Source organism: Agelaius tricolor, unplaced genomic scaffold (assembly GCF_023055355.1).
Source record: "Agelaius tricolor isolate 1412-34295 unplaced genomic scaffold, bAgeTri1.0.p SCAF_6, whole genome shotgun sequence".
In the NCBI taxonomy this organism is placed as follows: domain Eukaryota; kingdom Metazoa; phylum Chordata; class Aves; order Passeriformes; family Icteridae; genus Agelaius; species Agelaius tricolor.
This window is the reverse complement of record NW_027269266.1, coordinates 42,394,517-42,418,576: the sequence shown is the minus strand read 5'-3', so window position 1 is coordinate 42,418,576 and position 24,060 is coordinate 42,394,517. Positions and strand designations below refer to the sequence as shown.

At 44.0% G+C, this 24,060-nt stretch overlaps 4 protein-coding genes across 9 annotated transcripts in view; 1 reads left to right on the top strand and 3 right to left on the bottom strand.

Annotated features, from left to right (window-relative positions):
- Positions 1–8,500, bottom strand: part of GLB1 (galactosidase beta 1) — a 41,504-nt gene extending 33,004 nt beyond the window's left edge. Inside the window, exon 1 of the mRNA XM_071429550.1 lies at positions 8,367–8,500. Within this exon, the coding sequence (XP_071285651.1) occupies positions 8,367–8,420 (54 nt within the window). The 5' untranslated portion in view covers positions 8,421–8,500. The remainder of the gene's footprint in view (positions 1–8,366) is intronic.
- Positions 1,242–8,505, bottom strand: TMPPE (transmembrane protein with metallophosphoesterase domain). 2 transcript variants are annotated; one of them, XM_071429551.1, is made up of 2 exons: positions 8,367–8,505; positions 1,242–5,690 (listed from the first exon to the last, which is right to left on the bottom strand). In XM_071429551.1, the coding sequence occupies exon 2, from the start codon at positions 5,599–5,601 to the stop codon at positions 4,285–4,287; it is 1,317 nt and encodes a 438-aa protein (XP_071285652.1). In that variant the 5' UTR covers positions 5,602–5,690; positions 8,367–8,505; the 3' UTR covers positions 1,242–4,284. The 2 variants fall into 2 exon arrangements, with proteins under 2 accessions (XP_071285652.1, XP_071285653.1); XM_071429552.1 differs by lacking the exon at positions 8,367–8,505 and adding an exon at positions 6,154–6,282.
- CCR9 (C-C motif chemokine receptor 9) lies at positions 8,419–16,189 on the top strand. The gene is made up of 2 exons (XM_071429914.1): positions 8,419–8,716; positions 14,940–16,189. The coding sequence occupies exons 1-2, from the start codon at positions 8,419–8,421 to the stop codon at positions 16,115–16,117; spliced, it is 1,476 nt and encodes a 491-aa protein (XP_071286015.1). The 3' UTR covers positions 16,118–16,189.
- A 3,499-nt stretch (positions 16,190–19,688) lies between these two features.
- FYCO1 (FYVE and coiled-coil domain autophagy adaptor 1) overlaps positions 19,689–24,060 on the bottom strand; it is a 46,057-nt gene continuing 41,685 nt past the window's right edge. For all 5 annotated transcript variants that reach the window (XM_071429544.1, XM_071429547.1, XM_071429549.1 and 2 more), the window contains 2 exons: positions 23,926–24,035; positions 19,689–23,497 (listed from right to left, as the gene is read on the bottom strand). In XM_071429544.1, coding sequence (XP_071285645.1) covers positions 23,422–23,497; positions 23,926–24,035 — 186 coding nt within the window. In that variant the 3' untranslated portion in view covers positions 19,689–23,421. The remainder of the gene's footprint in view (positions 23,498–23,925; positions 24,036–24,060) is intronic.

Genomic DNA, 24,060 nt, shown 5'->3' with positions numbered 1-24,060 from the left:
CCTCAGAGACAGACACTTATGGCAGAGAACCATGGCTATCTTAAAACAATTAAAGGGAGGTATTAATTATGAAAGTGGTAACCACTGAACCAGTTACCATTTGGAAGTCATGTTTTTGAAGCTGTGACCATAGGTGTAAATCACCTTCCCAACACATACACTTCGTGACACAGTGATACTACGTGGGTGAGGAGAGGGAGGAAGCTACCAGAATACTTCGAATTCACCTCATTCATCATTCATTGTAAACAGACTTCCTTCATGATCAATTCCTCAGCATTACTTCATTGCCAGTGGATGATCCAGAGTTTGCAACAAAAACAAGAGAGCTGTCCTCATGAATTTATGTCTGGCTCTGCCAGTACTGTATACTCACCCTTGTGAATATGCAGGGAATTCACTCCCACTTTGTCTCCCTTGAAGATGGGGTAGTGGCTCTGCTTGTTTGGTAAGCAACACAAACAGCACTGTTTGAGGTGCCACTTCCTTCATACCAAATCATATCAGTGCCCAGCTGAAAATTCAGACCCTTACAGGCAATGATATCATGTTGCACCTTACACCCTCAGAGCATACTCATATGGAAATGAGAAGAACTAAAGAATTTGTCCTTGCTTAAATCAAGTAAGAGTTTATTTTTGCAACCCTAATGCTATTTCAACATTTAATAATGTGCATGTCTCTTGACACAAATTTTTTTTTCCCATCTTCAACACACAGAACTGTTTATCAGTGGCAAAAATCTCTCATTCTCCAAATTTACAAAACCAGTTTGTTTTTTTTTTTTCTTATTTAGAAAGCAAACAAATGCAGGTACAAATCCTCCATCTCTGAAGATTTTTAGCCTCTCTTAGACCAGTCACAGAACACCTCTTTCTCCACCTCAAAGCTTAAGTATCAAAATTGAGAACCACAAATCACTCATTTTCTTCAGTTCCTTCCAAAATATTCTCTTAGTAACCTTTCTGTGCCCTCTCAGTGGTCCTTCTCTCAGCATAACATCCTCACCCCTGCCGTCTGCACCTTTTTCTCCTAGTAGGCTTTAGGCAAATGCAATAGTGGCCTTTCCCACTTTCCACCATGACTGATTGAGCAGTAAGGGTGTAAGAGTTTACAAAACTAGTCAGGTTTATTGTTGGTAGCTTTTTGTTGGTAAATAGAATGAGTGTGTTAAAACCACTCAGCACAAACTGCTACAATGCATACTGGTACAAAATAAAAGGTCACTAGAAGCCTCATAGTTGATTATAAGAATAAAGTTTTATTAAATCCCAACATTTAAAGCATTTGTTATACCACAATTTACATATTTTCCAATCCATTCTACAGTAATTATATAATAAATATAATTTTCACAAAGTGACAATACTATTATATTCTGCTATTAATTCTGACATTAACTCCTCCTCAGCCCCCAATGAACTGGCCTTTTAAAGGATGAAATATATATTCATTTAGTTAAGTTCTCTAGATTAAATACTTTACACACACACACATAAAATTTACAAAAAAAAAATTAAAAATTAAAAAATAAGCAGCACAGCAATTTTTCTTCATCTGAAATACTGAATACAGGTCTGCATTGTGTACACTCAAATCAAACTGGAAAAAGTATAGAAAGAACCTTGAAGGACAGTTAGAGATTGCTGATTAGAGAGATTATAGAAATGGTTCATTCCTTTTATCACACAGAAAGTTGATACAGGATACCTTCCATTCATCATTAAAAAGGAAAATAAGAAAAGGCTTTAAAGTCTTTTGGCACAGAAAGAAAGCATTTTAAGTAAGAAGTAATCACCAGTAAACAACCTTTCAGAGGGAGAGATACAAAAAAAGGGGGCAAGAACTAAATTACATCAGGAGAATTCAACGAATGTATGAAATGACAATGACCATTCCTAAAATGATACATATCTGCTTCTGAAAGGATACATAATTATCTTCTAAGAGAGGCACATACAAAGTAATGATAAAATTCTGAGATAGAAGGACCCCTTTAGCTATGTTTTTGCACACACTTGATCAGAATGAAGAGAGAAATAAAAAGGGCAGGGAGAAAAAAGTAAATAATACTAGCATCTCGCTGAGAAACTGACACGATCTAAAATCAGTCCCACAAATGCCTCCTGTTGAGGAAACTGGCTTAACAATTAGCCTTCTTAACATGGTAAGAACATTCAGTGCAAAAAGTGTAAAAAGCCTCCTGGACTACTGGCCAGGTGAGAATACTCTGCACCACTAAACCCAGAACACAGCTCTTAACTGAAGGCAAGTTGACAAGTAACCAGAGGGTTACAAGCAATCAAAATTCCTTCCTCATTCCCTCCTATGCCACCAACTGCAAAAAGCAGTGTTGAATACACATGGAAACTTTAGGATAGTTAAGTAGAAATAATCACACAATCATAAAAAAAAGTTTACAAAATTATAGGTGGTGAGAAATAGAAATTATCTAATCTGGCAAGCAGAGAGCATGGCTGGTAAGATATTCAGTCTTTCAGAAGAGGACTGACTTCTCCAGCAATTCCACTAACCTTTGTGACACATTTAGAGTATTTCTCATTATTCCTGAGTAAAAATATAAGATGTTTGTACAGAGGAGCAGGATTCAAAACCAGCCTAGGAATTAGATGCTCTGCCTGGAGATGCTCAGAGTGGATGAAGTCAAACCTCAAAATTTAACTTACAAAAACCCTCAAGTTTACAAAGACTACGGTAGCTTTCAAACACACCCCTACCTATCTCCTTCAATATGAGAACAGAAGCTGAAGAATGAAACCAAGTGTTTGTGGTTGTCTGGTTCAGAATCACACAGGAAGGCAAGAAAAGACTGAATACCACAGCTCTGGTCTCCTATCCTCAGTCTCCTGAATAAGAACCACTCTCTTTTGCCCCATGCTGTGGGTCTGCCTGAGGGGAACACGGGCACTGCTGGCCACAAAGGCAGAGCAAGGAAAACCCTGTGGCTACAGCTGCAGACTACAGAGGCAGGATTCCCAGGCTCTAATGGTTTGTGATATTTCATGCAGCAGAAATGAGGCGGGAGAGGAGGAGAGTGAAGATGCACAGAAGTAAAGTGTTTCATCAGCCTGGACAAAAGTCACACATTATTTTACATTCTGGCTTTCTTACATGAATGCAAAGATATAGAAACAAGAATGTTTGTATCAATTATTCTCTAATACCTCAAAAATCCCACAATTATGTTAATTTATGATAAGCCCTCCTATGAAGGATGGGAAGAAATCCTCTATTCATTATCCCATAGCAGTGTCTCTCCTGTGTGCCCATCAGACAACCAGGACACTGCCATACAAATGCTCTTAGGGAAAGTCACCTGCTGCAGAGTTTAGTCTCATTAAAAGAGGGCATAATTTACTTAAATATTAAAGCCTTTAACAAGTTTCAGGCATTAACTTATTTGCATTGTATTGAAATAGCATCTACTTACTCTTGCAAGAGAAAAATGATGGAGGAGAAATTAGGCAGAAAGAAAAAAAATACAGAATGAAGACAAAAGACACTGAGTATTTCAGCTTTGGAATTAGTGCTTTATATAAGGAGGTACTGTATGCTCAGACAGCAAAAGAAGTTAATTTTGGAATTCTCCTAATTTGCTTTTATTAGAGCTATTTTCAGTAAACAATTACTGGATGCCCAAATATTCTGGGGAAAATGCCTGAGAAAGACAGCTACTTCTCACCTTCTGGTGTCAGTCTCACCAAATTTTTTGCATGCTGCAGACAGCTAGCAGGATAAAAATATCCAGTCTCAACTTAAAAAAAAAAAGCAACCCTAAACTCTTCCTTTCCCGCAACAACTCTAGCATAAGCCTCCCAGAGTTTACATACTCAGTGCACATTCTTGCAGGCCTTTCTGCAAAGGACACATCCGTGACTTCATTGCACAAGCTCAGAACTTCATCTGCCTGAGATTTGGTAAGGCAGCTGCCTGATGGACACCCAACAGTGGAACATGAAGTAGCTGCAGGACACAGGTATTACTAAACATGCACAGGACACACATTATCTCCATGACATCAGGGTTATCTTTAAGTGCAGAACCTCAAAAATAATGAAGTCAAAGACATAATTACTTCAGTAATTTAACATGTCCCAAATTTGTTTCATAGGCCCAAGACACTATTAGTGTTTTCTGCTCAAACTTAACAGAACCTTCTGAAGTTCAGCCCAACACATCTTCTCTGGCTTCCCCAAAAAAGGATTTGCTTTCATAGTAGAAGAGCCAATATACTGGCAAAAAAAAACAAAACCAAAAAACTCCTCAAGGAGAACGTAGAATAATCTCTGTTATTTCAGCTCTGCTGCCCAGCCTCATGGGTATTCCATAGTACATCGTCCCCGGGCTGACATAGACGAAGGTATTCTGCCCAACTTGGTACAAGCCAACAAAGAATGGATTCAGCAGATAAGCTCCAGCATTTAGAGGGAAAATCTGCCCTCCATGAGTATGGCCAGAGAGAATTAAATTTATGTCTGGTCTCTCCTGAAGGGCCCACTTTGCAGCAATTGGCTGATGAGCTAGGAGCACTATTGCACGCTCACTGCTACAACCTCTGAGAGCTTTTTTCAAATCCATGCCATGTCCCGAATAGCGCAACACATCTGCTTCAATATCATCCACGCCAGCCAGGCAGAACCAGTCAGAAGTGCTCTTTGGTGAAACAATCTTCACATTCTCATTATGCAATGGCTGAATGTTAAATGATTTTAACAGCTCGAACCAGTTGCTAACATCTGAGGTGTAGTACTCATGGTTTCCTGTGACAAAGTAAGTCCCCAAAGGAGAATCAAGTTCTCCAAGAGGCTCAACAGCAGGTCGTATGATCTTTGCCTCAGCATCAGACAGGTCCCCAACAATCACGGTGATGTCTGGTTTTAAAGCCTTAACCATTCTCACTATCATGGCAAGCTTGGTCTTCCCAACTGTAGGCCCCAGATGGATATCTGAAAGCAACACCACTTTCAGGTTATTCATTGCTGAGGGCAGCTTATGAACTGGAATCTCCACTGAATTCACAGTAGGGGGCTGGGAAGCATTTAACAGCCCAGTAACAGTCAGCACAACAGTCAGCAAGACTGCCAGAACTGGTTTCAGTGCTGTTCTGTTCTTGTTGCCAGTGCCTGCCTTAGCGCCTCTCCCAGCCAAGAACTTGTAAGCCTGCTCTACAGAGCCTAGAGTGAAGAGGAAGAAGATGAGAATAATATAGGCCCCCAAGCAAGTGTAGGCAGCTAAAGAAAAGAAATAGGGCTCTTCTGCAACAAGAAATAGCAATGTAAAGAAGCTTGAGTGAGCCAAAGCTAGAAACATGAACACAGCTATTTTCCACAGCATGAAACAGAAGGAGCTGGCAGCTGAAGATCTGGTGAACGTGGTGACTGTGCTTCTCCAAACATGAAGAGATCCCATCAACATGAGTGTATTAGCAAATAGTGCCATTTGCAGCCTTAGAAGCCAGCGCCGTGTCCTGAAATCGAGTTTTTCCGCCAGGTAACTCCGTGATAGCATCATGGAGAAGAAAACCACTCCTGCAGCCACTGCAGCCTTGGCTTCAATGGGCAGTTGCTTGAAGGAGATCATCTTTGCTTCCTGACTGTTCTCTTCTGTTCTGCAGAAGTCTCCAGAAGTCAATAATGTGGTTATGAAGGGATGCCTTGGGTCAACAAAGCCTGCAACCAGGAACCAGTATGAGCCGCTTTAAAATATTACACACATTCCCTTTTTCCCAGACTGCAATAAAGGACTGTTACTCTACATACTACATAAGATGCTGGGTCATGCAGAATCACTGTCGTAATGACACAGAGGAGATGTCCTGAAGTGGAGTAAATGAGACAACAGAAAAGAAAAAAAAGTCTCCTTCCAAAGCTCCCTGTCTGCCTCCCTCAATCATTTCTCCCCCATACCCCCTTTTCTTTTAAACACTTTTTTCTCATCAAGACTTCCTAATAGTAGATGGCAATGCATCACAACAGGGATGCAATGAGTCCTGGGAAAAAACATTATAGCATTTGTAAATCCCGTACATGTTCTGGGACTGCTTCTGATATTAACTTAATACATGATTTCTGTTCTTCTTGCCAAGCAGTTGGCTCCATCTGAAAAGCAGGCATCACCCTACATCGTTCTTACCAAATGCAAGAGGCTCTACTAACACATGCTACAGCAGCAGTGAATTCCCCACTGGAACAGATGTAACTGTGGTCCCAGAAACTGCAGATGATCAGCAGATATCCTCGCCTGCCGTTGTGAATCAGATTTCTCCAAAGCCCTGGAAATCAGTAGGATCAGTGAAACTCACACTGTGTTTTGCTACTCACTTCCAGCTCACTTCCACTACATGTAGAGTTTTCCAAGACTCAACACCTGTTCTAGTATATCCTGGTTTAACAGGATACAGCCAAGTTGAAAAGGGATTAAAATACCACACCCTGCTCCTTTAGATGGGAGCACAGAATCTAATGCATGACTGCTCACAGCCTGGAAACAAGCAAGCAAGGATCAGTTATGTTTGAATGGTAGCAGCATTCCCTGGTTTGCTCTGTATTTTGCTCAGTCATGTGTTTCTATCAATGCTCAGGTTGCACATTTCTATTTAGAAGAAACCTATTGTTTTATTTTAATCATAGATGAAAAAAGTTTGGGTAGTCTTTCATAACATACAACAGAGACCATGTCTGACATAATAGCCCCATAATAGCACAATTATTTTCAAAACACTTCCTGCCACACTTAGAGAAAGCAAGCAATCATTACAGCCAAAAATATCTCAGAACTAGGGCACAAAACCAGCATTGTAGGGCTCAGCAGTGAGCCTAAGCCCAGAAGTCTGCAAACCCCAGTTTGCGGTTGCTATCTGCTGCATATGTCCTCTCAAGCTAATTTAAAAGAACATTAGCACATCTGTGATGACAGGACCCTGATCTATTTTGAGGACTAGACCAAGTTTTTAAAAAAACCCTTCCCTTACTGCTTGTGTCAGGGAACTGTGGGCTGATAAGGGAAATTGTGCCTATCAGCCTCAGCTCCTCAAACCCTCTCAGTTGTTACTAAACTACTCTTAAGAAATAGTGCTATTTTGCACGTATGTCTCTACAGAAAACACACAGAGCTAGGAAGATAAGAGCACAATATATGCCCTACTGATTCAAGTCCATAGGTCCTCTAGGCACCATGCAATACTCTGTCTGGACAACAGCAGTAAGAAACACTGTTTAAATAAATGACAGGACCCTGGCCACAGTCTGTGGTCTGCTCCCTCGTACTCCTTCAGCTGAAACAGCTGCTACACTAGGGATATTAGAGGGCAAATCTTTGCACAGTCATTTGTTGTTGAAAATGGATGTTGGAAAGTCTTGGATGTTGCTTATGAGCATAAGGTATTTGAATTTGGCAAATCCATTTTTTTTTAATCTGTTGAGTACTATCTGGTTTTACAACCTCCCATGGCAGCAAATTCTTGAAACTATGCATTTTTACAGTATTTTATCTGTTTAAAACGAACCTATTAAATCCCCCAAAAGTGCTAATACTACCAAGTTTGAAGAGTATTTGTTCTTGCCTGCCACCTTCAAAATTTTGGAAGACTCAGCAACCTCATCCTTAAGAAAGCACAACTAACTGTGGCCCAATCTTCCCTTCCATAAGGTCTCGCATGATGTTGCTCTATTTTTCAAACATCTTTAACCACCCGTGCCTCATCCAACTACAATATCTACCACGGTAATAGGATCACTGCCTTCAACTCGAGGCATAAACCACGAGACCTGTGGAGCATGAGGATTCGTCCTTAGGCTGTGGTATTGTGTCCCCCGGGACAAGGCGGCTACAACAGAATCTATGCAGAACAGGAAAAACCTCTTTCCCTCCCCTCACACAGCACAGGATGAGCACGTTTTCCCACGGGATCTACCAGCAGTGTCGGTACCGGTTTCCCCACGGCCCCGGGCTGCTCAGCGAGGCCTCCGCGATTCCCGGGCGCGCAGGGAGTCCCGGCGCCGGCAGCACCGCTCCGGCCGGGCGGCACCGCCAGCCCTTCCACACCTCCGGCGGGCCGGGAGCGGCCGCCCTGCTCGGGAGAAGGGCACGGACCCCTCCCTGCCTCGGCTCCGGGCTCTCCCCCCCTCGGCGCAGCCACAAGCCCGGCACCTGCGTCCTGTGTGCCGCCCATGAGCCCTGAATCGCTTGTGGTTTAAAAATGGACCGAGGCGAAGCGCCTTCCTCCAGCGGCGGCAGGAGGCCCCTGCCAGCCCTCCCTCGGCCACGGCGGCCCCCGCGCCCCTCAGAGCCGGCCCCCGCTGCCCCCGGGTGTCCCTGGCGGAGGGGGAGGCGAGGCGGGCACTCACCGCCGCCCGGAGGAGCGCGGCCAGGGCGGCCAGCGGGAGCAGGAGCCGCAGCATGGCGGGCGGCAGCCAGGAAACGGCGGCGTCAGCTGACGGCTCCGCCGGGAAACGGCCGGCGCAGGACGGGCATCCCTCCTCCTCCTCCTCCCTCCGCACCGGCACCGCGGCAGCGGCGCTCCACCCCTCCGAGCACGGCCTCCTCCTGCCCTCCCTTCCCGGGACGCCCCCCCCGGCAGCCCCGCCTGATGCCCCGCGGCTGGGCGCGCTGCTTGCCGTGTTCCGGCACTGCCGTGCTGTGTCAGCCGCTCACAGGAGACTTCGGGATCCAACCTCCCATGCTGAATACATCCAAGGTTTTCTCCCGCACAGAAGTTTCCTAGATGGAAAGGTTTTGCTGACCTTTGTCTCCCCTGGGCAGCCCATCATCCTGACGGGAAGCACGGGGCCTGGGTGCTCTCCTTCCCATGTTAAAGCACTGTCATCCTTTCTCGGGAGCCCTGCACTTAAACTAAGAGACAGCCGCCAATGCGGAGTAGATCTCCAAAGATTGCTCCCACACAATAGGTGCCGGGACAGAAAGCTGATTCTGGCCTTTTGTGCTCAGTGCTCAGACCATCATCTGCAGCAGCACACACACTCCGGCTGGTCCAAGGCCAAGGGCTTGCCCCAGCTCCCCAGAGGAATGACAGAACAGCCGCAGCCTTTGCCGCCTTGGCTGGGCAGAAAGAGGCATTTTCCCAGGGGACCTCACTAACTAGTTCCCAGAACGGCCTGAATTTTGCTCACTTCATATCCAGAGTTGAAGTTTTGCTGGCAGTTTTCCTCCTGTCAGCAGAGATTTTAAACTTGATTGCCTCATGGTTGCTTTGGCCAAGAAAGCCATAAATCATCACTCAAGAAAGTCACGAATCATCACTTTGCCCACAAGTCCCTCTCTGTTAATAAGCAACAAATCAAGGAGGGCACCTTTCCCAGTCCTCATAGTACCTGCACCAAGAGGTATAGGTGCTTCAGGAATCTTATGGACCTGTTATCAGCTATGTTGATTGACAGGTACTTCTTAGTTGCTTAAAGACTAATTTGTTGGTGTTGTCATCCTGGCCAGGTGGCCTATAGTAGCCTCCCACAATAACACCCACTTTATTTGTTTGTCCTTTAATCCTTACCTGGAGGCTCTCTTATGCCAGTGACTGTGCATCTCTGGGGCTGAGCCAAGGCTTTTAAGCTCCTCTTGCTTTTTCCTCATGCTGTGTGTAGAAGCACTTCAAATACAGTTCTTTGTACCCAGTGCTGCGTGTAGCAAACTAAGAATCTCACTGGCACGCAGCCTCTCAATCTTTGGTGTGCCATTCCTTTGCTCATTCCTGGTGAGTCTCATTTTATCCTTTTGCCCTGCACACTTCTGCAGGGAGTTAACTCAAGAGTTAAAAGTCACAGTATGAGCCAGCCTGCAGTGTGAGTAACAAAGCCATTGGTTCTCCTAAAATAGTAGTTGGACCTGAGACCTATAAAGTTTTTCTATCCCTTGGGAACAGATGCAGTGAAAAGAATGTTTACTCTAAAATGGGTACTCCAAACTAGGCAGGCAGGCACAGGCAGCTCCCAATTTAATTAAGAATACACAGCACAGGTATATGAAGACCTAACAGAAATGAGAATGTTTAACACCAGCCTTTGGGGTCTGGTTTGTCTGTCCTGCTTACCAAGTGCTCTGTAAAAGGAGCTGCTGGTGACATGGCTCTTTACAGGAATTGCTAAAACATTCCATGCCATCAAACAGGAATTGGGTTCACAGAAATATATATATTTTTATATATATATATATATATATATATATATATTTATATATATATATATATATATAGTGGTAAAAACTGGGTTACTGTGTGTCTTCAGTACCTAGACTTTAAACTGTTCTATTTTTGTGGAGGAAAAGTGTTGCTACACTTAGGGTTATGTAAATAATACTTTTTTCCTTCATGCTCTGTGTTTGCAACCCATCCTTACAGCCAAAACTATTATTTCAGCTATTTTTAGAAGCTTACCTGGCTGGGCTGATGCATTTTTGTGATGGATGTTCTAATTGCCAGAGGCAGTCAGAGAGTTTTCAGGCTGGTTTTCTACTCTTAACTCCCCACCCTTCTGAAGAGAAGGAAAAGTTTAATGACTGTAAACCCATGCTGGAACAAGAAGACCCTTTTCTTTCCTCTTTATGGAAATCCCCAGGGACCCCTGTGTGTAATCTACATAAACAAGTAACATGTCTGAAATAGCAATCAGAGGCACTGATTTCACTGACTCACTTATCTCATAGAGGACAGTGAATTACAGCCACAGCTTCTCCCCTAATGGGACCGTCTGAGGAGTTATTGAACCTCTCAAGCAGCCTGCTTGGAATGAAGCAGATTGATGTCCTCTTTTTACCCAAGCAAAGGAAAATTGGCATGTTAAAAGATATAGATTTACTGCAAACATGGTGCAATTTTCACTGTGAAAAAAGGAAACTTCTGGGTCATGCTCAGAAGAGGATATAACCTTAAGTTTTGTTTTATTTCTGCGAAATCTTTCCAGTTAAGTAAAAGCTAATGTCAAGCTAAGTACTTCTCTGCCTATAGTACCTGCAATAAATGAAGAGCTTTAAAAATCATCCCCAAATTATGCTTAAGCACCCCAAAGTTAAAAAGAAGACAGAAGAAGTTCCGGTGGCTTTAGTTTTCTCACTTTAAACAAAACAGAAAACAGTGTTTCACTTGCAAGTTCTCTTGATGAACATGAAAGCAAAAGTAAGGAAAACAGAGGTGCTTAGTTTTGCACCAATATGAGCTGAAGGGAAATCACAAGTTATCTCACAGTGCATGCTGATATTGCAAGAGCTGACTGCCTTGTCTCTGATTTTGCTTGAAAGGATCTAACTGTGGATGGCATTGAGTAAGCATACAAATCAGGAACCAGTTTGGCAGAAATTTGGTAAGAGGACTAACATTCACACTGTTCTGCTTCTGTTCGCATTCTTGGGGCCAAAAAAGCTGCTGTTGTCAGCAGCACTCACTTAATAAATGTCATGTGGCAGAAAAGTGATGAACAGGATTAGCAGCTGCCTGTGTTCTGGTCTGGAGGTTTATCTGCCCTGGGGGCTTTTAGTACAGTGGGACTGGCTCTGTAAAGTGGTGGGTTAAATTATACTTATTACTTTGCTTCCAGGGAGAATTAAAATAAGTCTGATTAAAGTCACTTAAATCCTGAATGTGAGGGTTCAGATTCACGAAGGAGAGACCAAAGGATGTGAAGATCCTTTGCATCAGAGGCTTTGCTCATGGGCATGCCTTTACCCTACTGCAGTTAATGTAGCTCTCCCAATGCTGAATCAGCTTGCATTATACCAAGGGCCAAGCGAGCTTGAATTACAGATAATTACTGTGGATCCACCATCAGGCAGCCATTTGGAAGCTCAGGGTAACTCGTCCCTAATCCCAGAGTCTATGCCTGTGTTTTCACATGTGCTTTCCTTAGCAGGTGCCCTGGGGTTTGGCTGAGATCTACTCCCCCTCTTCTGTTTTTCTGCAGGATGGCCCAGGAGGTAGAAGAGGCCAAGTCCTGTACAGTGGTAGCATCATAAAGACCTATACCTGTAGGAGGAGCTCATGAGTTTCATGAGGGGTTTCAAGATGACAACCAATTATTAGAGATACACAGACACCTTAGGGGAGATTTTGTAGTGGAGCATTGAGCATCCTGGGCTCCTTCCCCTTGGAAGGAGATGCTTTGCTGCTGACATGAGCATGGTGCCAAGTAACAGTAGAGCCCAACCCAAAACCTAGCCAGAATCACTGTTTTCTCCATAATTTGAACTGAGCCTGAATTTGGAAATTTCCTTGAAGTCTCAGTCAAACGAGCATTGGTCACAGCTGAACACCATCATTAAAGCAAAACCCCATGGTGCTCAGACTTCCTGCAGAGAGGGGAACTTAAGTCAGCATCATTTGCATGCCAGCTTACCAGAAAGAAGACATGTGCAAGTTCATGCTTTTATTAACCACTTCTCACTGCCTTTTCAAAGTCTTCCCTGCCACACTCTTCTGGATGGTTGTCACATAAAGATGTGCCACCAGTGGGGACTTTGTGGGACTGTTTGCCATCTTGCCCTGGGTCTCCCCACTTTCTGCAGCAGGAATAGCCTGGCCTTTCCTCTTGAAGGCCCGGCTATACTTTTGGTTTGCTCCCTTTTGCTGTTGTTTGCAAAGCACGTGGTGTTGCAGGGCATGAGACAGACCCTGCAATCTTGACTCCTGCCTGCTGGCAGCCTTGGCAGGCAGCAGTGGGAAGCTGTGACCTTGGGTCACCCTGGAGAGGGCAGCACTAGACCCGGCTGCTCATTCCTGTCCCAGCCTCCCAAAAAGACACTGGAAGTTGCCGAGAGGAACCCACTTCTTGTTCAAGGGTACTTTTCCTGCCCAGTGAAAGTGTTCTGCAGCAGGACACAGCCTAGGAGCAATATCTGATTTGCCCTGTGCTAGATGATGTACATGAGCAGAAAATTGATGGTATGAGACATTGTCCTTTTGGTATCAAAAGAGCTTACCAGGAAAAAAACCCAAAATAAAAATAAAAGAAAGATAAGATTACCACATGTGTTTGAGCCACGTAAAACATGAAAACCACAGAGTAAGCAGTCTGTGACAGGTCTAATCAGGCTGAGGCCCCAGGAGCACACACTCAGCTCAGCCTACTAAGAGGTTAATTGTAGGTGTAAAGAGCAAACATTACATGCAGAGTGTGACTCCTGGGTGCCACATCCAGGCTGGTCCCCCCGCAGCAACTGTCCCGATGAGTCCCCTCACTCCTCTGCTATTCATGTCTCTCTTTCCCATGAGCAGCCTCCATGGAAAAGGAACTAAATTACAAATCACCTATTTTTTTTCCCCACTGAACTGGCCCAGTTACAATGATCTTTTTGTTTGCAATTTAAGGTAGGTCTGACAGCTAGAAGAAAATAACATAAAAAAGCTCCCTGGGGATACACAGCTCTGCACCCTTCACCAGATGCTTCAATGACACGTTAGAAGTAAGTTCTGGGGAGAAATCAGGAGCTTACTGACTGCTGCCAGCCACAGCCATAGGTGCTTTTTGTCAGCCACAAGGAGCAGTCAGAGGGAAGTCAGAGCATGAACATGGGCCATTTCCCCATGGAGGAGGTTTGGCTCCATCCGCTTCTGCTGTGGTTTCTGCAAGGCAACCTCTCAGTTACATGAGCTGCTTTTGAACGGGTCTGGAGGAAAGGTCTGTGCCAGTTGAAGGTCCCCAGTAGCACTGACTCACCTTGTGTTGTCACAAGGCATTATTCTGCACAAGCTGGTGCAGAACATGTGGAATACTTAGGTGCATCTGTGTTGCATCGAGCCCACCAGGCTCAGCTACCTTTTGTGATGATGGACTGACTAGAAAAGCAATCTGCAGCAGAAAAAGCCCAATATTTTTTTGTTTTCTGGGCCTCAATGATCAGCTTTGCAGGCCAACAGCAATGAGCACTGTGCCTAAACTCACAGACAAGAAAGAGAAGTTGCAGGTAGAGATTAATCACTTGCTGCAGAGGATGCAAATATTTAAGACTGCAAAGTACTACTAAAGCCAGGTACTTTTCCTTCTTAGTTGCTAAATAATTTTAGAAGAAAATTTCAATTTTTCTCATGAATCTTTTGCAAGATACAGTACTTTTAGATTACTTTTTACATGTGCACACTGGGGAGCCTACAGCTTGATAAAAATGAGATAGTGGTAACTGTAGTGCATCCAAGGACTTAATCAGCACAGTGCCACAGAGAAGCTCAAGACCTAATATAGGCTAAATGTAAATTTGTAAAATGGAAATAAGTAAATAATTCAAATCAGCAGCATCAATTTCGATGTGGTTGGTTCATCTTCCGGCCAGAGCTGTTTCAAGGAGTTGAGGTTTTTATTAAAAGTAGAAGAAGAAGAAGCACAAGGAAGAGGGTCACAGTCCTGCTTGAGAGTTGTTTCAAATCAGTTATTTTTCCCCATCTTTCCTCTCCAGGCTACAGAGCTTCCTTCAGGACTGAGGAGCAATCTGGCTGAAGATGGCAGCTGCAAATGTTGTGAGTATACAGCTATGTCACTGTTCATCTCCTTTTCTTTCCCCCCCCTCTTTGTCTCCATCAGTTTTCTGCCTCTTTCAAGCCACTGGTACTATCCCAATGTAGCAGTAACACAAGGACTTCTTCTCCACCTCTTTCCAAGCTGGGCATTTTGCCTTTTGTTATGTATTTGAAGCCAAGCAAGCCATGGTTTGAATTCTGACAGACATAATGCTTTCACCACCTGCCATTTTCATAACTGAAGTTGGCTGGACGTCGTGAACTGCTCTTTTGTGAGTTTTTCACTCAGTGGGTCATTTTTATAAATCTCTGCTGTGCTGCACACCCAGAGCAATCTGAAATTATCTGTTTCACTGGCATCCCTTGCAATTTTTCATTTAAATGGAATAAATTAAGCATTTTAATTGCATCTGATGGAGAGGGGCAAATGTACGTTTTACTGAGCCTCTCAACACAAATTTACTAGATGTCATATTGCAGGTCACACATCCTGGCAAGAGTAGCTTGGATTACTACAGGAATGACAGCATGGTGCTGTCCCTGTGTGAGAACCCAGTGAACAACAGCACAGACTTCATGTGTGACAAGAGGCAAGTCAGGCAGTTTGCTCAAGCCTTCCTGCCAGTGTTTTTCTGGCTCATCTTCGCTGTGGGCACAGTGGGGAACACCTTGGTCGTGCTTGTCTATTGCAAATACCACTTCAGGAGGAGCATGATGGATCTGTACCTGTTGCACCTGGCCATCGCTGACCTCCTGCTCCTATTCACCTTCCCCTTCTGGGCCAAGGCTGCTTCCGACGGATGGATCTTTAAGGACTTCATGTGCAAAGTTGTCAACAGCATGTATAAGATCAATTTCTATGGCTGCAGCTTGCTTCTAACCTGCATCAGCTTTGACAGGTACATCACTGTAGTGCAAGCGATGAAAGCTAAAACTTGTAAGCGAAGGTGGCTCCTGCACAGCAGGCTCATGTGCCTGGCTGTCTGGCTGACATCTGTGAGCCTGTGCATCCCAGAACTCATTTACAGCCAGAGCACACAGGTGGGTGACGTAACAGTTTGCAAAATTATGTACCCACCAAACGTCAGTGTGATCTTCAGAGTTACGGTCCTGGCCTTGAAAGTCATCATAGGATTCTTCCTCCCACTCCTTGTCATGGTGAGTTGTTATGCCCTTATCATCAACACGCTCCTACAGGCCAAAAGATTTCAAAAGCAGAAGTCACTGAAGATCATCACCATGATCCTCACCGCTTTCCTCCTCTCTCAGTTCCCATACAATATTGTTTTGCTGGTAAAAGCCATCAACACCTACACGGGGGTGGTGCACAGTTGTCAGGTTGCCAACCAGCTGGACATTGGGCTGCAGGTCACCCAGATCATTGCCTTCCTCCACAGCTGCCTCAACCCTTTCCTCTATGTCTTTGCTGGCGAGCGGTTCAGGATGGCGCTGGGCAGGATGATGCAAAGCTGTGGCTGCTGCTGGAGCAGGGCCCAGGAGCACACCTCTGCCTGTGACAGCCAGGAGCACAGCTCAAACTGGTCCTTTGCCATGCTGGGGGGGCGGCGAGTCAGGAACTCCCTGATCCTCAACACTCACTGGACCTCCTCTGTAATGTCCCCTCCATGCAAAGTCATCCTGTAAGTTAGTCCTCACCTTCTCCTCTCCAGAGAAGTACCAAGCTCTTTGGAAACCCTCTGTATACCCCAAAGATTATCCCAGAGGTGCAGAAAGGGTTGGGGACCTGCCCTTGATGTGTGGGAACCAACTGAGGGTTGCTGGCTGAGAGAACAGGAAACCTTTGGCAGATGGGAGCAAAATGGAACCATATAAACATTTATATGCTATAAACAGAACTGTCACAAAAAATATCTTTGTGACAGCTGGCCCATCTGCAGCTCAGACCACAACCTGAAATAACAAGTCTCGCAGCAGGTGATAAACCCAGCTACGGCTGCAACACAGGCAGATGAAGCTTTCTGTCCATAGGAAGCAGCAAGAGGGGGCCCAGCCTTAATTTGCTGTCACACCAGGTTCCCCTATGAATGTGGCCTGACTTGGGAGCCCTGCCAGATTCCTACACTAGATCCCGTCCTGTGTAAAGGAGAATGGCCTTTAGCTCTGACACTGGTTTGTAGCAGTGACCAAATGCTGCTCTCTGTGCCTGGGCAAATGCAACTCTGTTTGGCTGCATAGGTGTTTTTTCTTGCAAAGAAAAGCCAGTTGTTCATGTACATAAAATGGGCATTGCAGAATGTGATCTGTCTTTCTCCTGTATTTTAGCTGTGTGATGTCAGGTATGATGGCTGGTGTTTTGATACTGGAAAGAAATCACACTTCACAATAATAAATAAGGGCTTTGGAGACACTGAGTTTTCTGTCCTGGGATATTTGCTGTATGGTGCAAAGTTGTCATAAACCAGAACAGAAAAACCAAACCCATGGTTCAGCTGACCACCAGTAATGCACCGGTATCTTTGGAAAGTATATTTAACCTAGGACCAGCAAGACAGGGAGTAATTAAGCGTCAAACCTAATGAAATTTGGAATGAGACATCAGGTTGTGGAGGCTGCCATTCCCAGAAGTGGTGTGCTGTAATGCATCCCAAAACCTGAGCCCACAGGGCATCATTTATCTGTTCCCCCTTGCTCATCCCCTCACAGGGACATGGCCTCACCTGTCCTGCCTGACCACAGCCTGCACCTCCCACTCTTCAATTGCAGGATGTAGTGCTCAGGAGGCTTTGTTTTAAATAATCTCATCTAATCTGGTTTGCCTTCTGGTACTTAGCTCTTCCAGGGAAAAAGGGTTTTCATTGTGCATTTATCATTAAAGCATGTTGGTAAACAAGAGCTTTCTGCACAGTTTGGTGCTGCTTTTCTAGCTAATCGGGTATACCTAGGCAGATAAGGTTCAAGTTTCATATACATTTATTAGAATTTTTTTTTACCTTTTCCTTAGAAAGAAAAATAGTCAAAGATGTATATAGTTTTCACTGTATGTATAAGAAGGGTGGGGGGGGGGGTTTGTAATTTGTGCTCAGCAAACAGAAGCCAAAATTAAATAAAGGCACTGCCACATACACCAAAGGGATGAACTGGTTGTTTCTTGCCCACACATCCTTCCCAGTTTGGATCCATACACATAACCTGTTTGCAATCACAGCATCCCTCTCAAAAGAGGCCAAAGGAAAACTTTGCTAAGAGGGTCTATTTCAAATATCTAACCCTTGTGGTGTGGAAGCTGCAGTTGATAACCCTGCAGGCACCAGAGCAGGTTTAGGCTCCTGAGGCGAGGGCTGGGGTGCAGTCTGGGGAAGCAGGGCAGGTTTCTGCAGTAGGGGAGGGGGGAGCACATTGGGGGCAGATGCTTCCCCACAGCAGCTCAGTCCCACTACCCCTTCCTGAGGCTGGGGGTGATAGGGCTCTTCTCAGAGGGTTCTCCTGGCCCCCAAAGAGCCCTTGAGATATGCAAACAAATTAGTGTGCAAACCTTAGCTGCTGCAAACTCCTCTTTTGTGCACTACATCTCACCAACCCCAGGAACCTGAACTTTGTGGCCATCTCACAGAAATAAAGCTTCTTCAGTCCCCAAAACGCAGTGGGGAACATTCATGCTTAATCAGCAGGTGAAACTGCTGAGGGTAGTAAAACAGCAATTTGCAGCAGTTTGGGGTGACAGGGTTGTCCCGGGGTCATGCACATCCTGCTCTGAGTCAGGCTGCTCCCATCACTGTGCCAGGGGAAGCTGGCAACCAACCTCCCTGGAGGTGGTTTTCCCTCCTGGGGTTGGTTCCACCAAGGCTGCCTGCAGTCCAGCAGCTGCTGGTGGCTCCCCAAGCTGCTCTCACACCACAGACTTGGGGGGAAGCTGCCTCTCTGCATCCCTCTGTCTGCAGCCCCATCAGCAACCCTTCTTGTTGGTCAGCACACAGCAGGGACTCAGTCGTGGAGGTGTTTTCAGCCATTACTCCCTCCTGCATCTGCTGGGGGCCTCCGTCTGCCAGCAGCACAGCTCCTTGTAGTCAAACCCTTCTTGGGCTCCTCTCTCCCTCTACCCTGATATTTTACTTGATTTATCCCACCACAATCCCTCTTGTGGCTGGTTAGGGTGTCCCCAACCTTCACCAGATCCTCTCTTCCAGGATGGGAGGTTTCCTCACAGGCAAAGGAGCCTCCCTTGCTCCATGAGCAGTCCCAGGGGACTCTGCTCATGTTTTATGTACAGCTCTAGCAGGATGGGCACCCAGCAGTTGCTTGAAGTCTTGGGAGAGGCCTGAGATCTTCATAGCTTGGGTCCCCTCCATTCTCTTTGAGGCCAGTTTTTCCTAGATGTTCCCAGTTTTGGGCTGTAGTTTCCTATGCTGCTGCTGTTCCTCGAAGAGGCAGCTGGGCTCGTCCCTGCCCCAAGTGCTACGTTGTCACCGTGGAGCAGGCAGTCACGCAGCGCAGCACAAGCCTGCTTGTGGTACAGGGGGAGGAAGCTGGAAGAGCCATGGGCAACTTCCACTCTCTGCAGGCAAACCTGCCTACCTGGTGCCTGCTCTCCCAAAACAGAAATGTCTTTATAGAAGCACCTCTTCCAGAGAGCAGGGAAATAATGGAAGGGTGTGAAAGTACAGGCATTATTACTATATTTGGAGTTCAAAGCATCCCTGTGACACTTCAAGGACTAATGCAGAGAATATGACAGCCTTGCAGCAGCTTCACGTTGTCCCCACAGAAAAATGCTATCCTGTGTGCGCCAAGGTCTGTTCTTGGAGCACAGACCGAGAAAAATAAGGCAGAAGTAGGGTTGGGAGACCCTTTCCTTTTGCACCAAGGGAGGGGATATTACCCAGGATGGATAAAAATGCACTATTGGAGATGAACACAAAGACTTTAAATGGCTGCAGCAGTTCCCTGCAGAGCTGAGGAGGTACAGCAAGGTATGGTTGCTTACACATGTACTGGCTATATGTAAAACTCACTCTTTGCGGGTCCCTCATACTCTAGATTAGGCTTTGCTGGAGCCTCTCCTAGAGGGAAGCTTCTGAATGTGGAGCCAGGACTCCAGATGCCACTGGAGATGCTCTGAACCTTCTATTGATAATTTTAGCTTTGAAATGAGGGGATGGAACAACATAAATTTCATAAAACCCCCAAGTAGATTATATAGTTCTCAGATTTATCTTCCACACAATGCTATCTCTACAAGGCAAAAAAGGGACAAACATTCGCAGTGATAAAGAATTTTATTCTTAAATTCCTGAGGTTAAAAAAGGAAAAAAAAAGCATCAAGAAAAACATTCCAACACAACCATTAACATTTCTGTAACTGTACAGACACTGGTATACATGATTTTTCCCATATCTGGAGTAGGAAGTTTGATGTGAACAGGGCTTGCAATTCTTTGGCAGTTAAGACCAAAAGATGCTTCTGAACAAGTTACAACCTCAGTGATTGAGCATAATTAAAACTATAGTGCAATTTCAGTTTTAGGAAAGAAGTCAGGCTTTTGTAGCTTTGCTATTTTTTAATGTGGTACACTCTTGTGCAATACCTCTTTCATTTTTCATAAAGAAACATTGAGTAATGTTGAGTAAAGGAACACTGTCATTTTCTTGAAGAAACTACATTCTTTCCTTCGCATAAACCTCTTTGTAATAAAAAATCTTACCCTCCATATCTCCTTATCCTTTCCAGCACCCAGAAAAGCATCTAATTACTTATGCTAACCACAATGTATAATCTCAATGTCCTATGAATGTGACATCTCCTTAAATTAATTTCATGATCAATTAAAAATATTTTTCTCTTTATTGCATTCCTGCAGATAATAAAAAGCCCAATTCAACAAATCACCTGAGCACCTATAAATGAGCAGATTTTTCAGCATTGCTGGCATAGCTCACATGAACAAGAATTTTATGAATGGAAGAATTAAGTGCTTGAATGAAATAATCTCTTGTACAAGCCTGCCCTTGTGCAAAGTCCTTTACTGGGTTTCCATGATTCCAGAAATGAACTATCTGGGACATTTAAACAAAAGGTCTCTACTAATGTCAGGTCCATTACTGTCGCTGCACAGCCTCTTCCAGCAGTTATGATGGGATTACTGCTCCTGGGAAGCTTCTTTGAACAGCTGCACTCCTGTCCAGTTGCAACTTATCAGCCTGATATTTCATCATTTGAAACTTTTTCTCCTTAAGGATTGTCTTTGGTCAGAAACAAACATTTTGTTTTCATCTTTAAACTACAGGTTCTGACTCCCACTCTTAGTCCTCTTTCAGAGAGAGAAAAAAAAAGCAACAAAATTATTCTCAAAGGGCAGGAAAACATGAAGAAAAGGGACCACAAAGACTCAAATGCTAAACAAGAACAATGCAGTGGATTTACTCTCCTTCTCTCAAACATTGACCTCAGCCAGTCTCAGGACTGTCTACATAAGAGACCTCCAGAAAAACATCTGGCTTACTACATGGAGACAATTATTTAGAGACCTACATGAACAGGGGCTTAAAAATATTTGCCACAGGATAAAAAAATGTCAAGAACTGGATGCGGAGACAAATCAAGAAGCAAGGCTGTCAAATTATTTTTAGTAGAGAGACTTCAAATACTTTTTAACAGAGATGTCATATTTTGGCTGAAGATACTTGACAGTGTCCCTTTACCTTACATTTGGCATGTTAGAAAGATATCCCTTGTGTTAGGGATTCTAAGTAAAATTAGTATTCTAAGTAAACAACAGCAAAATGTTTTTAAAAAACCACACCTAAAAGCTTAAAAGAAAACTGCAGCAGACTTCAGTAACAGCTCAGTGAAATTGCATAGCATATGGTACACAGTACTCCATTTTTAAGCAATAAATAATATCTTCTTGCCTAATTAAATATAAACATAGCTTCAAGACTGAAATAACCTGTAATTCGTGAACTGATCCACACCATTTATTGCTGTTTATTGCCCACGTCAGCCTCTTGTCCATCTCATTTTCATGCACACAACCAGGTCAGGGCTTAACTACACTGCAGCCTTCAGGGGCTTGCACCTTCCACTGACCACTCTGCCTGGCAGAGGGTCGGGGAAAAAGGCAGCTGAAGGCAAGGAAACGCTATTGATGAGCCAGAGACCTAAATCCTAGGTGCTCCATGAAAAGTAGTCATTCTTTCACAATCTTTTTCAGGATCAATGTATTATAGATTGTTAACAACTGGAATAAATGATGAGCAACCTTTAGCTTTAACTGCAATTATTTTCTTTTCTATGATCAGAAATTTCCCTCTGCCTCAGCTGCTCCTGTGTAAATGTCCAACACTTGGTTGGTGATCTCCACCTTTTAAACAACCAGTCCTTTGGGGTGGGAGATCCCTTATGGGTATTGGATTGGACCAGCAAAACATAAACACCAGCCGGCATCTCCTGACCACCTTCCCTACCTGAGCTCATCCCTCCTATTCCCTCTCCTTGCTTTTACAAGTTTGCCCCTTTCCTCTCCCCAAGCCATTTGCTGCAGTTTATGCTTGCCCTTTTTTTTCTTTCTCTTCATGCTTTATTTCCTGTCTCCCACCAGGACCCCTGTATGTCAGCTACAGCTGGCATCAAGTCTCTACAGGGTTCCTCACAGGTTTTGCTGGTCTTCTACCAACTGCTGCACTAAAACCTTTCAGGTCTGAGGTTTCTTGGGAGAACAGTAATATGAGAAATCAGACACACTTTAATTACGAGGAAGGCTGGTTGGGAGAAAGAGCTTTTCTTCTTTCTCCTGCCAAATGTTTTGCCATTCTATTGGAAGACAGTTTTTTTTGTACAGAAAAATCCACTTTTGGGTATTTTGACAAAAAGCTGAAATTCTATATGGAAAGCAGATGGTTTGCATAGAAATTTTGTATAAGCAAGAACGCAGTCTTCCCTTAAACGGCAGTGTAACAGCCCACAAATCTGAGATGGAAAGCTAGCAATTGGTTAGGGCAACTGCAAGGCTTAGGAAACAGACAGAATGCACTAACACCACTGGGTGGAGAGCTCACCAGGCCTGGATATGAATTCCATTTTGAATGGATGTTTTGAGACCTGTTCAAACATTATTGCTGCCTTCCACTTGGTCTAGAGAGAGAGAGACGTTGCTGATCTCCTCAGAAACTGTGCTTTCCTGTGAAGGCTGATGACTAAGGTGCTAAGGCAGGAAAAAGGAATGCTCCTCTTCCCAGTATCACCCAGTGAGCAGAACTTTATTCCACAGGGGATGTTCTGTGTTCTGCCACTGGTGCTCACCATAGGAACTGGGTTCTGTGGGCCAATGTACAGAGCACGGTGAGCCAAAGTGAAAGGAGTTGCTGCTTCGTGCTTATTCTTGTGTAACTGGTATTCAGTGCCAAAGCATTGGAAAGAGCCAGTTAAGACTTACCAAATCTTAGCCCAAAATATATAAAACTCCTATGGTTTGCTGCTTATAAAACTTGGAAAAGATAAAAAATTCTAGATGGATTACAATAATTGTGAAGACTGAAGTATTGCATAATTGCTGCTCTGACTGTAAGAGCAGTACAGCAGAACAGAGATGGTTATGTTTACACCTCAGTGAAGAGGTCAAAATAGGCATTTTTCTTTACATTTCCTTTTGAAGGATATTTTTGGAAGAAAAAATCACTCAATTTTCAGCGGAGAATTTCAGTTTGCATTTAGATACCCACACACTTATTTTTCTCCCCACTGAAAAAAAATTGGTTATAATTGACCTGTTAAACCAAACAACATGGCTTTTCAGCAATCTGTACACAGTACAGAACCATTAGTGTTCCTGAAAAGGCTTCTGTTTTTAGTGTACACATCTCCTCTTAAGTGCATTAGAACTATTGCATAGTTTCAAAGTCTTCAAACACAGTGGTAATCAGAATGCTTACACATGTACATAAATAATAGCATATCTTAAAAATTTAATTAAAAATACACAGTATAGTAAAGGCTATGGAAAATCACTTCCATCATAGATGACAGGTCGCTCAACAGCCAAGTGATAAAACACTCTTTTTGAGATAAACCTATTAAGGAAAGAAACAGAGCAAAAAGATCACATTAGCTGAAGCCAACAAAGAGGGGAAGCCTTAAAAATGTATTCAGTCTTTTAATTCACTGCTGTCAAAAATGTGCCTGTGCAAGGGCCATCAGGCTTGTTGTTAAAAAGATGACAATCCTGACTGAACTGTCTTGGAATGAGTCACCAATGACCTGCTTATTTCTGTTAACCCTCCCAGAGGTTCAGAAAGAAGAGCAGAATTCTGCTGTGGGGGTAGGAAAAAAAACCCAAACAAGAACAAGAACCAAAACTCAGTCTTGAAGACCTCTTGGCAAGCGAGGAAAATTTTCTTATACTTAGTTCTGAATGGCAGAATAATGGTACACATTATGATCAGTTCCACAGCCTGTAAAACCAAGCTTATTTCACCTTTTATGCCTTTCTAGGACCTACCTAGAGAATGTGTTGTCAAATATCAGGGTGTAGATTCCAGTGTTTCTGACTTTCACCTGTCCTCTGATAGTTTCCTTATGAGAGTTGCAGCGAGTCATAGGGATAAGAACCTGGAATTCAATACAAATCAAAATG

What these genes read in the sequence shown, in the direction of transcription:
- TMPPE (XM_071429551.1), bottom strand. Translation starts at nt 5,601, where the DNA reads ATGATCTCCTTCAAGCAACTGCCCATTGAAGCCAAGGCTGCAGTGGCT.
- CCR9 (XM_071429914.1), top strand. Translation starts at nt 8,419, where the DNA reads ATGGCGGGCGGCAGCCAGGAAACGGCGGCGTCAGCTGACGGCTCCGCC. An exon ending in CCATGCTGAATACATCCAAG is followed by an intron (nt 8,717 to 14,939) that starts GTTTTCTCCCGC and finishes CAAATTTACTAG; the next exon opens with ATGTCATATTGCAGGTCACA.